The sequence below is a fragment of the Limulus polyphemus genome, unplaced genomic scaffold (genome assembly GCF_000517525.1).
Source record: "Limulus polyphemus unplaced genomic scaffold, Limulus_polyphemus-2.1.2 Scaffold2060, whole genome shotgun sequence".
Taxonomy (NCBI): domain Eukaryota; kingdom Metazoa; phylum Arthropoda; class Merostomata; order Xiphosura; family Limulidae; genus Limulus; species Limulus polyphemus.
This window is the reverse complement of record NW_013667670.1, coordinates 145,176-160,279: the sequence shown is the minus strand read 5'-3', so window position 1 is coordinate 160,279 and position 15,104 is coordinate 145,176. Positions and strand designations below refer to the sequence as shown.

General features: G+C 35.0%; 1 protein-coding gene across 1 annotated transcript in view; it reads right to left on the bottom strand.

The window, feature by feature from the left end:
- Nucleotides 1-15,104, bottom strand: part of LOC106465817 (serine/threonine-protein kinase unc-51-like) — a 93,458-nt gene that overhangs the window by 9,667 nt on the left and 68,687 nt on the right. Inside the window, exons 11-19 of the mRNA XM_022393765.1 lie at nucleotides 12,957-13,201; nucleotides 11,338-11,377; nucleotides 10,681-10,732; nucleotides 9,742-10,099; nucleotides 8,283-8,394; nucleotides 7,991-8,152; nucleotides 3,744-3,989; nucleotides 3,162-3,287; nucleotides 1,994-2,241 (exon numbers count right to left, since the gene is read on the bottom strand). Of these exons, the coding sequence (XP_022249473.1) occupies nucleotides 1,994-2,241; nucleotides 3,162-3,287; nucleotides 3,744-3,989; nucleotides 7,991-8,152; nucleotides 8,283-8,394; nucleotides 9,742-10,099; nucleotides 10,681-10,732; nucleotides 11,338-11,377; nucleotides 12,957-13,201 (1,589 nt within the window). The remainder of the gene's footprint in view (nucleotides 1-1,993; nucleotides 2,242-3,161; nucleotides 3,288-3,743; nucleotides 3,990-7,990; nucleotides 8,153-8,282; nucleotides 8,395-9,741; nucleotides 10,100-10,680; nucleotides 10,733-11,337; nucleotides 11,378-12,956; nucleotides 13,202-15,104) is intronic.

Sequence of the window (15,104 nt, the reverse complement as noted above, 5' to 3'; positions counted from 1 at the left end):
TAAGACATCATGTGTTCTGTGTTTGTAGCTTTATATCTGAATAATATCATTCAGTACTCTCTTTGTAAGACATCATGTGTTCTGTGTTTGTAGCTTTATATCTGAATATTATCATTCAATCTCTCTTTGTAAGACATCATGTGTTCTGTGTTTGTGACCTTATATCTGTATAATATCATTCAGTCTCTCTTTGTAAGACATCATGTGTTCTGTGTTTGTGGCTTTATATCTGTATAATATCATTCAATCTCTCTTTGTAAGACATCATATGTTCTGTGTTTGTGGCTTTATATCTGTATAATATCATTCAGTCTCTCTTTGTAAGACATCATGTGTTCTGTGTTTGTGGCTTTATATCTGTATAATATAATTCAGTCTCTCTTTGTAAGACAAAATAATATTGGGAATAGCAGACACTACTGCTTAAACAGAATAATATTGGGAATAGCAGACACTACTACTTAAACAAAATAGTATTGGGAATAGCAGACACTACTATTTAAATAAAATAGTATAGTAATGGCAGGTACTACTGCTTAAACAAAATAGTATTGGGAATGGCAGACACTACTACTTAAACAAAATAGTATTGGGAATAGCAGACACTACTACTTAAACAAAATAGTACTGGGAATGGCAGACACTACTGCTTAAACAAAATAATATTGGTAATAGCAGACACTACTGCTTAAACAAAATAGTACTGGGAATGGCAGACACTACTATTTAAATAAAATAGTACTGGGAATGGCAGACACTACTATTTAAATAAAATAGTATAGTAATGGCAGATACTACTGTTTATAAAATAGTATGGGGAAATGGCAGATGCTATGCTCAAAGAGAATAATCTAACAAAATAATGTGAAGGACTGAGAGACTACTCATTAAACAGACAAATTTAAATTTGTATGAAAACTTCAGCAATAAAACCATGTTTATTAAAACAGCAGGATGATGAAATAATGTTGCTCATACACTGTACTTTACATTAAAGATATAAGTTTATTGTAAGATGAGGTTTTTTGTGTCTCTACAGTACTGAAATCATCTGTAGGCTTGCAATAATAATATCTGAGCATCAAGAGAAAGATCACTGGCTTTAAGTGATCATAAAATAAACTATACCTTTGTTTGTTTTATTCAGTACTTTTTTATATTTGGAAGAGTTTTAACAAGGCTACATCACAACATTATCTGTTTGTAACGTTCCCTTTGTTGGTAACGCTTGACTCCCTGTTTGTAACATTCAAATTGGCTCAGTGATTTGACTCAAGTGGAAGTTTCAAGTTCAAATCCCATTTGAGTGGGGTTTTTAAAATTATTAACTCATCATGTTTAGAGCAAGGTATTACAGTATTAGAAAAAACCAGAATAACATGATGCTTCAAATTAGGGATTTGAATTATTTGTTAACATTTAATTACAAAAACTGGGTGTCTAAGAGGTTATGGTGCTGGACTATCATGAGAAAGTTTCGCGTCCAAATCCCAGTTGAGTTGGGATTTTATGGGTTTTTTTTTAATTATATTTATTTCTTTATATGTGTATTATAATTTTTACTGCAAGCTCTTTGACTATTTAGAAAAATACAAATACAGTTATGGATTAAATAAATGATAATAAACACAAGTAACTGTGTGTGTCAAAAAAAAACTTAAATATCTTTTAAACCTAATAGATGGCATTACAATACATTAAGGTTTGAACAAAACATAAAAATATACAGAAGTCGATATTTTGTGAAGTACTAGAAAAAAGGAATAATCTTTACAAAACATGCTACAAAATATAGGCTTAATTTTCAGATGAAAAATTAATAAGCACTTACAGTCACATGATGGGCAGTCAGCTCACCTGTTATATTTCTTATCTTTATATGTCTATATTACTAAGCCTTTTATGACATTATAAATTTAAATAGTCCATTTTGTTTAGTTAATAAATCCAGTACATGGCAGTTAAACAGAAATTTTCACACATTAAATGTTACCTCCAATATTGTCTCCTCTGGTAACTCTGGGGCTATAAACATAATGGGTTCTTCTAGATGTGGTGGTGAATTGCCATATGGAAAACAAGCTTGAATGCTAAGTGAAGAATCATACAACTTGCAACAACCAGTTGAGTTACGACGCAGTCGGCCAGGTGACCCACAAGGAGTCATCATTTCATTTAAGCAACAGCGATGAGAGGGATGGCCATACGGCATTATCATGGTCTCTGGGGGAGTGTGTGAAACTGAAAAAAATTCGTTATAAAATAACTTTAGAATGTATGAATGGCAAGAACATATTTCTAATATAAAAACTGTCTATTACGGAAACAAAGCACCCTTCTTTTTCTGGTTATTATCTATCCACATTTTTTAACAATCTTCATATGAACAGGTTATCAAATGACAACATTTCTGGTTTGATTTATTAGTTGTGGCATAGCAGCTCATAGAACGGCTCGGAGTTTTTTTTTCAAGTATAAACTTTTAACTCTTAGACCAATTTGAGATCTAATACTGTTTAAATGAAATAGTATGGGGAAATAACAGATATTACTGCTTAAACAAAATAGTATAGATTAATTTACTCTAATCCTGCCTAAAAGAATTTTAATTTGAGGGTAGGCTGGTGGAGATCCCGATGAGTAAGAAAGTCGAATCGAGTACACATGCACCATATGATTGGTATTGCTGGCACACAAAAATATATCTAATAAAAGACAAAAAAAAGGTCTCTTAGGTTAATTTACTTTAATTCTGCTTAAAAGAATTTGAAGTGCCGCAGGTACCGAGGATTCCTTGTACGAAAATAAAGTGAAAAAATGTTTTAACTAAGTTCAGCTCGATTAAAAATGAAATAACACCTTCACTTTTGAACCCATACAAATGAGATTTAAGAATATAATTTAATTAAGAACATGTGAAGTGCACGTGTAAAAAAAAATATATATTTTTTTGACAGTACCAATATGAATATAACGAACGTTCTAATTGTAACAGCTTTTATTCTCACTCTTTAAAGTTTATCTGATATTACTGTATCAAGTTTTGATTACATTACTTTACAATTATTTGCTGTTTGATGTAAACCCATAAAAACTAAAGCTATTATAAAGAATCCTTGTTTATTTTTCAAATTCAACTGTCAGTGCTCATATTTTCTTACTGTACTGTGTTCCTGGTAAAGAGATAGCTCTATGAAAACCTCTTTCACTGAGTCTGCTCGAGCTTCCTGACCTATTCAGGCTACTCTTTTGATGGTCCATCAGTTCTGGAACTCCGTATACACTCCCTAAAATAACGATCAAACAATTTTTTGATACACACAGTTAACAAGATATATATAAAAAAGTTCTTAAATACATAAATTTATTTTATAATGTCAATATTAATTCTAGAATGAAGGAGAAATCACAGTTTACAATTTTTACTTAATCTACATTTAAATTTTTAAGCTTGTTTTAATATATATTAAAAAAAACATATTCTTATACTTATAATATTGAAAATTCAATTCTATATTTCTGCTCTCAACAAACATGAAAGTAAATAACGCCAGTACCTGACTTGACAAATTAGTTTGTACTGTTAAGAGGAGGAATGTATGTGTACACATCTTATAACCCGAGTACTTTCAAAAGGTGGATCTTTCTCCTCTAGAGCAATCTATCTATAATTGATTTTTGAAGCTAACATCATGTATGTACATACATATATATATTCAGATTCTGTTACACACAGTACTAACCAGGCCAGAACTTCTGAGAACAGATCTCGGGAAGTGTTACAGCTCTTGTACTGAATGTCATTCGCCGTGTTGAAGAACCACTGTATCTGTACACGTCTATTCCTTTTGTCTGCGAGTGCTCCTTCTGATTTCTCAGTTCACTGTGTGACTCTTCTGTTCTAGAGAGTTCTTTGGTGGGAGAACCAAGGATTGGTGATAATGGATTCCCCGTGGCAAAAGTTGGCAGGTTGGCTGCCATTACAACATCTGTTTGCGGAAAAACAAATTTACCAAAACAAAACATTATTTTAAGAAATGGTTTCCTTACACACAATAATACTATCTCAGACACTGCTGTGTTTTCTTACACTTAAAAACATTATCTCAAACAATATTGTGTTTCCTCACATTTAATAGTATTATCTCAGACAGTATTGTTTCCTTTTACTTAACATTATTTTCTCAGATAGTTAACATTTTCCTGAACTGAAAATGTATTTCCAATAATACTTACCTCTGTTGACACTATAGCTAATTCTTGATCTCCAGGGTTTCCACTCTTTGTCCATCTAAGCATTGAAAATACTTGCTCCAGTCTTTATATACCACACTTGAATACCCTTGGCAAATTCTAATTTCCAAATTTCTCCATCAACTTAAATGCACCCTCTATCTAGGTACTGTATATAAGCTACTAATTCAGATAATTTAACCACTTTTTCGAGACATAAACCAGTTTTTAATGGGGAGCTATGGCAGGAGCGTGTCAGCGGAGGTAAGTATTATTGGAATTACATTTTCAGTTTAGGAAAATGTTAACTTCCAAAACATACTTACCTCCGTTGACACTATAGTTAGAATCCCACATTGAGAAGGTGGAGGGGCTGGTGCAGGCATGAACCATACAGAAAGCATCTGTATAGAACAGAAGTGTACCAAGATAAAGATGGTACAAGAGTGAGGGAACCATAGAACACAAGTAATTGTCCGTAAGGCCAGCCCCAACCAGATAGCCGAGGAGTATTCTGCTTGCCCCTGGAATTATGGAGAGGAGGTGGAACCTGTGCTCAACCAAGGACCTAGGATAGGACCACTTCGCATTTGGAATTATCAGAAGATAGTGGACCTCCTTCCATGAACAATATACGAAACCAACATTGATCAAAGAGAATGGCCATGCTCCCTCCAACTGGATAGCTTCACGTCAAATCTGAACCGGAAATTAAGAGTAGGCTCACGTGGAGCTTGGTGCCACTCCTACTGACATCAGGGAAAAACATCCAGGAACCCGAGCAGGAGGGACCCCAACTTCACCCTCTTCCCCAAAAGTAGAGGAACACACTCAAACACTCTGGAGGAAAAGCCTCTGCCCGCCACCCCAGCGACTGGAAACTGGAAGTGGTAGGCGCCTAGATGGTCTTATGGAACACCCCATTTCGACAGAACCTGTTGCAACCTGTATTAATTATAGTGAAAGTGGTTACTAGTGTGGAATTGAAAAGAGAAAACATACCTGTCTGAGATTCAAAAACATTCTGATATTTGGAATACCAAAAAATAGTGGATAAAGATGCCTTATATAAAACCACTGTAGACAAAGCAAGACCCCTCTCAAATACTCAAGTCATAAAACAGTATATGGTAGATACTTTAGGATGAAGAGGGTTTAAATTCTTTTTAATACACCACTGATGATATGTATTCCAGATGGATCTCAGGATGAGGTAGTGGAATGGGTACCCCAATAGTATTGTTGTTCCGATCCAACCACTAATCGCAATCGACGTTGTTGCTCCTGAGTAATGAGACAGGATGATCCATAGGATCGGAATGCATGCATGATCCATTGGTCGTGTAGTGACCACTGAAGGGATTTCATATGTGCTCATTCCAAAGGAATGAGAGGTTCGAGGGATGCCTACATCCCCAAAAGAGAGAGAATATTGCATCTATGACAGAATAAGTTTCTCCAGTCTAATAAGGAAGCCTGCTTTTGTGACTTATGAAAGAAGAATCTAAGTGCATTGTTCTGCTAATTGACGGGATGGTGCCAGTCATCCATATAATGATGTGTGCACAAGCCCAAGGAATGCAAATGATGAGAAAAAGCTTGAACAGAAGACATAAGGTGCTGATGCAAGACCAAAAGGTAGAGTTCTGAACTGCAGCACCTGACCCTCATGCACAAATCTGAGAAACTTCCGGGAAGATTCCACATTGGAATATGGAGATAAATGTCAGAAACATCAAACTTGGTCATCCAGAGCCCTGATGCAAAGTGCCATCATAGGTTGAGAAAAGATTCCATTGTAAAGTGAGGAGGATCTAAAAATTGGTTGGGTCAAGACAGATCAATGATTGGACACCAATCTCCTGTCTTTTTGGGTACAAAGAATAAATGGAATCGACCCTCTCTACTGCCCTTTTGACTAACAACTCTCTTACGGCCTGGGAACGAAGTTCCACTCACTGTGGATCTGTTGGAGGGGAAAAGGCAACAGGTTGTGCAGATAATGGTGGAGGTGATGTAAATTGAACGACCAACCCTGAAGTCGGAACATGAAGTACCCAAGGATCTCAGGTGAAAGAACTCCACATGTCCAGAAAGTGATGTAATCGTGCTCCCACTGCTCCACCACCCATGGGATGTCACTGATGCTGTTGTTGATGGTCCGCCTGAGCCAAAGATCCTCGAGAATACGGATAGAATCTATTATGGGAACCAACAGACCTGGGAACTGAAAGGGGGGGTCGGGAAACACTGTGAGCTGATACTTTCAAATTAGCACCAGAAAGGCGAGAAGCCAACGATGATGAAAAATGTAAAGGAGCTGAATCAATTCATGATTCTAATGTCTCTGGAACTCTAGCAAACAAAATGGGATGAAAAAAAAAGGAGTTTCCCATAACTCCCTGAGGGCAGAAGATGATAAACGAACATTTTCTAACAAAGCATCTCTACCCAATAAATTACAACAACAAACCAGCCAGGAAACCAGAGAAAGAACTGAAGAAGACAGTCTGACTGAGGTAGACATCAGCAAAATCCCATACTCATCCTCCAGTTGCTGTTGGGAATGTTGATAGGCTTTTGACAAAAGTTGGATTGAAGACAAATACTTCAGGACAGTCACGAGAGTAAGACGATTCCGAGAAAACTGTGATCTGTTTAAAGTGATCACAGGTTCTCAACTAGAACACCACAAATCCAAAAGGGGGTCCATTTGTTCAGAATCTGAATATGCCTCCTCCTGGTGGTGATAAGCCAAAGCATGCTGTTCCAACAAACTTGGGGGGACAAGGCATAGCTGTCCTGTCGCGTAATTGAACAGCAAATCTCCCAGCATGAATAGCAATATCATGAGAAGGAGGAAAAAATCAAGTAGTCTCTTGCCATCCTTTCTGCCAACAAAGAAGAAGTAGAGTCAAATACAATAGGAGAGACCCCCAAAACATCACAAAACTAAGTAACTAACTGAAGAAAAGGGGCTGGAGGTGGCTGATCAAGATGATCCTCCATTGAGGCCAATAAAAGAAGGAGCCGGAAAAAGCGAGTCTAAATTCTCCCCAGCTGTTCCCAGGCCATTTGTAAAAGCCACCTCAAAACCCCCAGAAAACACCCTCAGTCTACATATATGTCTCCATCTCGCAACAGATCACATCACAGACAGCTTTGACTGGGTGTGACCCCTCCCCTGGCCGTTGACAAACTCCAGATAGCAGAGATGGAAGAGAAGAGGTCTGGTTGGCCTCCATAGTAGAAACATTAACTCAGGAATTCACATCCGTTGGTATGTTTGTTTTTTTTTGCTTTGTTAATATAAGTTATAAATATAAAAGAAGGTATAACCGTAGTAACACCAACCACATTCAAAGTCGCAACGTAAGTTGCAAATAATCACAACGCTCCTGTTTACAGAAACCCTTGCTGAATGCTTTGTCGAGAAAAGTGATTACATTATCTGAATTAGGTGCATATATAAAAGACTGGAGCAAGCATTTTCAATGCTTAGATAGGCAAAGAGTAGTAACCCTAGAAATTGAGCACTAGCTATTGTGTCAGTGGAAGTAAGTATGTTTTGGAAATACTGTTTCCTTATATTTAACAATACTATCTCAGACAATATTATTTCCTTAAACTTAGTAATATATCTCAGACAATATTGTTTCTCTTTACTTCACAATATTATCTCAAACAATACTGTTTCCTTATATTTAACAATATTTTTTATATTTTACTTTTCCTCAAACTTGTATTGATTACATACTTGACCGTCTTAGAGGGGAGGTGGAAAGTGACAGAGATGGTGGGGGAGTAAAACACTGTCGGAGAGATGCTGAAATATGTCTACTGGATAACGAAGGGGGTGTTCCACCACTATAATTCCTCCTTCTTCCACCCCCAGGTGGTGTGCCAATAGTAAACTGAACTGTAACCAAAATATATTAAGTTTTACACCAACAAAAATAAATAATTCCAACATGCAGCATAGAAATATTCTGTAGATAAAAGAAGATAAAATCCTTAGTGAAAATATCTAGCGTGTTTGGAATATTTACCAGTAGGAGGTGGGGAGAGGGAGCAAATGGTGGTGACTGTCCAATGCTCACTAGACTGAGAACTTGAAGAACCTTTCCTTGGTCTAGTTGATTCTGAGCCGAGTACAGAGGCCTGGGGGAAAGAAACAGTTATTGCAAGTCTTAATTAGCCATTAACTTAAACATTTCTAGTTATCTTTTTATCGATAAATATTTATTATAGAGATTATTTTGCATTGTCAGCTTAATATACAGATTTAAAACTAATCTAAATCTCATAAGATGGCCAGAACCTCGTGAGATATTATTGGGATTACAGCCCAAAATATCGATAACAGTGAGGGTACCTAATCAATGGAACAATGTATTCTAATTCTTATAAGTAAGAACATTAGAACATTATATCTAATTAGATATACTCATTAACAGGTTGAAGTTTAATTGGATCTAAGTAGGTAGCTTGCTCTGATTTAGACCATAGATGGCTATTACTGGCCTGTGGCCCAGATTTGGCCCATGAAGGCATTTCATCTAGCCCATTTAAAAAAAAATCATATCTTATTTTGCCAAACTGGCAAAACTAAACCATAAAACGAAATTATGACTAACAAACCAGTTCCATGATGCTCCCAGAACTTTCTTCAAGTGTAAAATCAGCTATTTATTCAAAACAGGCCATGAAACTAATAATTGAGGATCTATAGATGACATTATGTTTCAATTAAACAAATATTCTGAACATATTTTACCAGGTTATATATTTTCAGCCCCCAGTCTAGATAATAAACTGGCCCACAGTCGTAAAGAAGTTGGCCATTCTTGATATAGACATAATTTAAAATCTTTCAAATGTACAGTATAATAAAATTCCTTCACCTCTGCCCTTAAAGTTTGAACCTTTAAAAACAAATGAACAAAACGAGACAAAACTTTGATCTTTTCCTAAGTGATTGTTTGTGTTCACTTAGCATACCTACATATATATCCATTATGACTTAAGGATGACAATGAGGACAGGTAATGGAAAAATAATTCTGAATTTTAATCTCATTATAATGTTGTTTTTGTTTTGTATATATATATAGAAACACACATTCTGTTAACTACATGTATTTTGATATGGACATACCTCTTTATACTTCATCGCTTATGAATGCTCATCTAATCTGATACACTTTTTAATCTGGAAAATAGAACACTGACTCACAATTGTTCTTTTTATTCATTTTCTCTTTGCACTTGTTCTTCTTGCAGTACTATTGGATTATAGCCAACCACTAGATCTACTGTATTCTGATTTAGGATTCTACTGTGTTCTTTCTTTTGGCAAATATGTTAACTAACCCCAACACTTGAGTATAATTTTGAAGTTCTTTTAACTTAAAAGTCAACGTGAATTAGGTAAGAAATGTGTAGTGTGGGTTTTTCTTTATTGTAAGTATGTGCTTTTTATAAATAAATAATAAATTAAAGTAATCACCTTAGGTAGGTGTGGCGAGGAGCCACAGGAAGACATGCGAGCTGCTGGTGCGACTGATGAAGGTCTTTCTCTTTGTGCTCCAACTGAGCTAGATGGCTCTTCCTCAAGACTCTTCTGTATTTGTTCATAAGCTTCCTTCTGTGAGGGAACAGGTATTGGCTCAGATCGCTGGTAGGATCCACTTACGCAGGCTGGAGGTATCAGTGCAGGAGAGCCACTCACTGGAAGATAGGAGGGACGGGGAGAACCTAAACCAGAAACTCTAGGTGCGTGAAATGTTGCACTTCCAAAATGAGGATTAACAGTAACGTTGCTGGACATCCTTGGAGATTGAGAAACCTGGTTTCTCGATGGTGAGCTGTAAATTAAAACATCTTGATATTTTCACATTTTGTTAAAACCAAAAACTTATTATCAAATATTGTAAACCTCAGCATGATTGGGTATTGTTTCTATTCTGTATAATGGTGTATAAAAGACATTTCAATACTGGAAATAAACGACCTTATAACACCAAATTTGTTATTTTTCTTTAAATGGACACTCAGTGTTTCGCTTTACAGCTTCTTCAAAAGGATTCCACAACTATGTTTATATAATAACTTACTGTTTCCATCTCCACAACTATGTTTATATAATAACTTACTGTTTCCATCTCCACAACTATGTTTATATAATAACTTACTGAAACAGTAAGTTATTATATAAACATAGTTGTGGAGATGGAAACATAGTTGTGGAGATGGTCTGGAGATGTTATGGAACTTTAGACAGATAATTTAACTAAATATGAATATTGTTTTGTTTTTAATTATTTCAGTTTCAGTGTTACCAATCATAATTGGAGGCCATGATACAATTTTCGATTTTTCTAATATTATAGCAAGGCAGAAATTTAGCCAAGTGTAGAGTATATGAATTGAAACTTTCACATTTTACCTGCCAGGACTGACACAATGCATCTTCAACGAACCACTAGGATGAAGGTTTCCTACAAATAAAAACAATCATGAAAGCATTCTTATTTTTCTAACTTATCCAGAATCTTACAATTTTAAAAACATTACGTTAGGTTCGGGGCACAATCAACACTGTCTACGAAACAATAGTAAACAAGCAAATTCTGTAATACTTAAGAAACTTGGTAAAAGAATCTAAAAATCTTTAAAGATGTTTCTGTTTGAGGCTTAGGAAAAAAAAACTATCCCAGCAGTATGTTGTGTTAAATCTTTAAGTGGTGTTTTCCATTCACAGTTAGTTGCATAGTAAAACCTAAACATGATGTTTTGAAAAACATCATCCATTTATATTTTTGTTCTTAGTTAAGATAGCAGGATCTTTATCTGTCTAAAACTCAAAAATTAGCAGGTTGAAATGTTCAAATAAATTATGATTAACGAAAATTCAAAGATGTAAAAATCATGAGTAATTTAGACAAGCTAACACAGTGCACACAATTGTTGAAAAAAAAAACTTTTTATACTCATTTCAAAAAAACCTAAGGAAAGCTCAGAATGGATTGATTACCCTTGAATATTTCAAGTACATTTTGAAAGATTAGAAATATCTGTGTTGCCAGAAATGATTGATACATACCTGATGGTTCTGCAAGGTCGGCCGGAACCATCACAAAGTCCTGTGAAATCAAGTACTTCATATATGATAAAAGAATATTTACTTCCTTCTAATGATGACATTTTTATAAAAGCAACCACATCAAATCTAACCCTATCGTTTACCGATCACAAGAGAAACCGATTAAATAAAATCTAAGTTGTAAAATTACAGTTTAATGCTGAAAACAGGTGAAGCGTTGTAAACCACTCAGCCTTATATTCGAAATAAAAATCACATTAGACTTGAGCTGGGACCAGACGAAGAAGAAAGTGAAGTTTGACATGAATTTTATCACAAATAAGGGGTTCAAACTTTTCTACTTTTGTTAGGCTGAACTCTCCAGTCATTAGGTAATTATATTTATGGAAAGAAAACCAACCAGAAGAAAAATATAAATACATTACCTCTACTTACCTGCACATAAGTTTCACTTAATGATTTATTTGTTAAAATCAAAACTTTTTGTTTGTTTGTTTGTAATGTTTTGTTCTAATCCAATGTTTTTATATGTTACCATTTTGTTTCGTTTCCTAAAACATCACGTATGTATACAACAGTTGCATTTATGCTCCTCGATGGTCCTCGTTATAAAAAATCACGGATTCCTTGAGATCATATGTTTTATACATATATATTATATATATATACACATAAATTAGCACTGTGCAAATAAATGGCTTAATTCTGTACTGAAATGTGTATATACATCACAATTGTTTTTTTCTCATATTCACTTGATCTGTTACAGTCATGCTACATTTGTGGAGCTTATAAAAAATATATATACACTTATATACAATAGCTCTCCTTTCTTGATTCACACAGTTCCCAATTCGGTTCAAACTACCTGTACCTTGATCTATCCTACCCTCAACCATGATCCACATTTATCTTAGTTCACTCTTGGAACACAGGAAGAGTAGCCTAGCCACTTGATCTTGATTTACATTACACCATCTTGGTTTAAGGTAATCCTATCTTAGCTTAACTGTCAATTTTGATATAAAATAAATCCCAATTTGATTCACATACTTCTCCATCTTGGTTCATTCTAACTCTATCTTGAACCTAACCTTTGATCTTGGTTTATATTAAGTTGATTAACATTATTCCTCCATCTTGATTTACTCTAACCTTATTCTAACCTAACCTTTGATCTTGGTTTATATTAAGTTGATTAACATTATTCCTCCATCTTGATTTACTCTAATCTTGTTTTAACATAATCTTTTATCTTAGTTAATCCTGCCATAGTCTAAAGTTTGATTTGGGTCTATATGAACCTGATTTGGTTCACATTACTCCTCCTTCTTGGTTCATTTTAGTCTTGTCATCATGATTTACACAATAATGTAATTAATGATAAAACTTTTCTGATGATATGTTTTAAATACAACAACACTAAATGTTTGCAAAACAAAATGTGGACTTAAAAAAATCATTGCTTTAAACATTACTTCTGGTATCATTTCTAAATTCATTATATCAAAGCTACTATTTTCTTGAAACAACACAAATGTCACAAATGTGTTTTACAAAACTAGATATATTCCAACTAACAGCTAATAGATGCCATCTCCTAAGTGACAACACCTTACCTGTTCTTCAGTGGAGGATGATGAAGTTCTACCTCTACCACCAGGGGACTGTTTATCCAATAATGGTGAAGCAGCCATTGGGATTCCTGCTTCAACCATGGGTTCATCCCTGCTCCCATCTCCACACCACCCTTGAGGAGAAGGGGGCAGATTCCCAGAAATAGGAGAACCATATGGAGGAGAACTGATCGGAGAAGGAACATCAGAAGACAACGATCGTCGGCTGGGAACAGGCACGGGAGAACCTAATACACGGAAGAAACGTAAAACATTTTTCTATTTTGAAGGTTTCACAAAAATAGTAATCCAGAATAATAGCATAAATGTTCAAAGAACTTTTTCAACATTCTAGGGACCAAAATATATGACCGTATATCAAAGACTGTGACACAAAATAACCAAATGAAAGAAAAGTTCTTTTGTAACTGTTAGTTAAAACCTGATAAGGAAGTAGAAATTTATGTAGTTTTATGTTCTGCATTTACAATCACAAATAATAAATTGTCCACTGTCCGTGTTTATATGTCTTTTCAATTTGCCTTTTTTAATTATTTGATATTCTCAGTTGACACAATAGATGGTGCTTGAATAACTATTCCAAACGATAGCAAACAGCCACACAGCATAGTAAATCAACTCAGTACAGGGGTCATCTGGCTACAGATTGTGTCTGTATTGTGGATAATACTGCTGGTTTAGCAGGCACTTTTCAGGTTGTTGTATTTTGCAATTTTTTTACATGCCAGCTGTTCTTTTGACGGCAATTTCAGACAGGCAGACATAGAAGAACTGTAATGGACAAACAAGAGAAGCACTTAACTGTCTGCAGTGGTAAAACGTCTGTGATCTTGGAAAGTGTGAATAGAAATGAAGAGAGTCCAATGGATTTGGAAGAGAACTCAAGATGTTCCTCCTACAAATTTTGTGATCAACTGAAGTGCAGACAAACTTTCAGTAATAATTTTATCCTGGAATAACATTCTCCTGCAGCCCTTGAAGGATTTTACAATATGCCAACAGGCAAGTTGATATTTTAGTAACAATCTTGTAAGTCTTTAAGTACAATAATATAACTACCACAGGACTATATATTGGTACATTTGGTAAGAAAAAACAACAACCTGTAACCTATAGAGATTTTTAATTACACCAATTATTTCAGTAACCTCTGTGTCATCAATCAATGCACAGACTCCACAGTACCATTTATTAATATCAGAAGCTCATAATAATAGGAAAGATGTTCCACGATACCGTTAACATTAATTACATAAATAAAATAAGCAAGGCTTTTGGTACTCATGTGTTTAACTTCAAAGGAAGAATGATAGCCATCTCCACTAAAACTGTGAAATATAAACAATCTATCAATTTTACAGGCAGAAAAATTAGGCTACATTTGGAGTACTGTGTTCAGGCTTGGGCTCCTTACTTTAGAAAGGACATTGAACTGTTGGAGAAGGGTTCAGAGGAGGGCTACTAGGATGATACCTGGGATGAAAATGTTGTCATAAGAGGATAGGTTAAGAACTCTGAACTTGTTTTCTCTTGAAAAAAAAAAAGAAGAGTTAGAAGGGATCTGATTGAGGTGTTTAAGATTGTTAAGGGAATTGATGGTGTTGATGCATCATGTTTTTTAGCATTTAATGGTTAGAATGGTAAGTCTAGGGAACACAAATATACATTTTGGCAGGGTAAGAGTCTTCTTCATTTAAGATAGTTTTATTTTTTAACAGGGTGGTTGGCCTTTGGAAGGAGTTGCCTTCAAGTGTGATGGATATACTTAATGTAAGGAAGTTGAAGGGAAAACTTTACAAATATTTGAATAATAAGAGCTGGCTTTGAGTGTTTTAGTATTTAGTTAAATTTAGTGGATAGGATGGCCTAGATGGACCACAAGGTTTCTTGTTGTCTTTAATATTATGTTAAATTTTAAACATTCTATATTTCATGTCTAAAAATGTTAAACATACCTTTGTTCAAACCCTACACACCTTAAACATCCTTTAGTTCAAGTCTACACACCTTAAACATCCTTTAGTGCAAGTCTACACACCACCTTAAACATCCTTTAGTTTAAGTCTACACACCTTAAACATCCTTTAGTGCAAGTCTACACACCACCTTAAACATCCTTTAGTTTAAGTC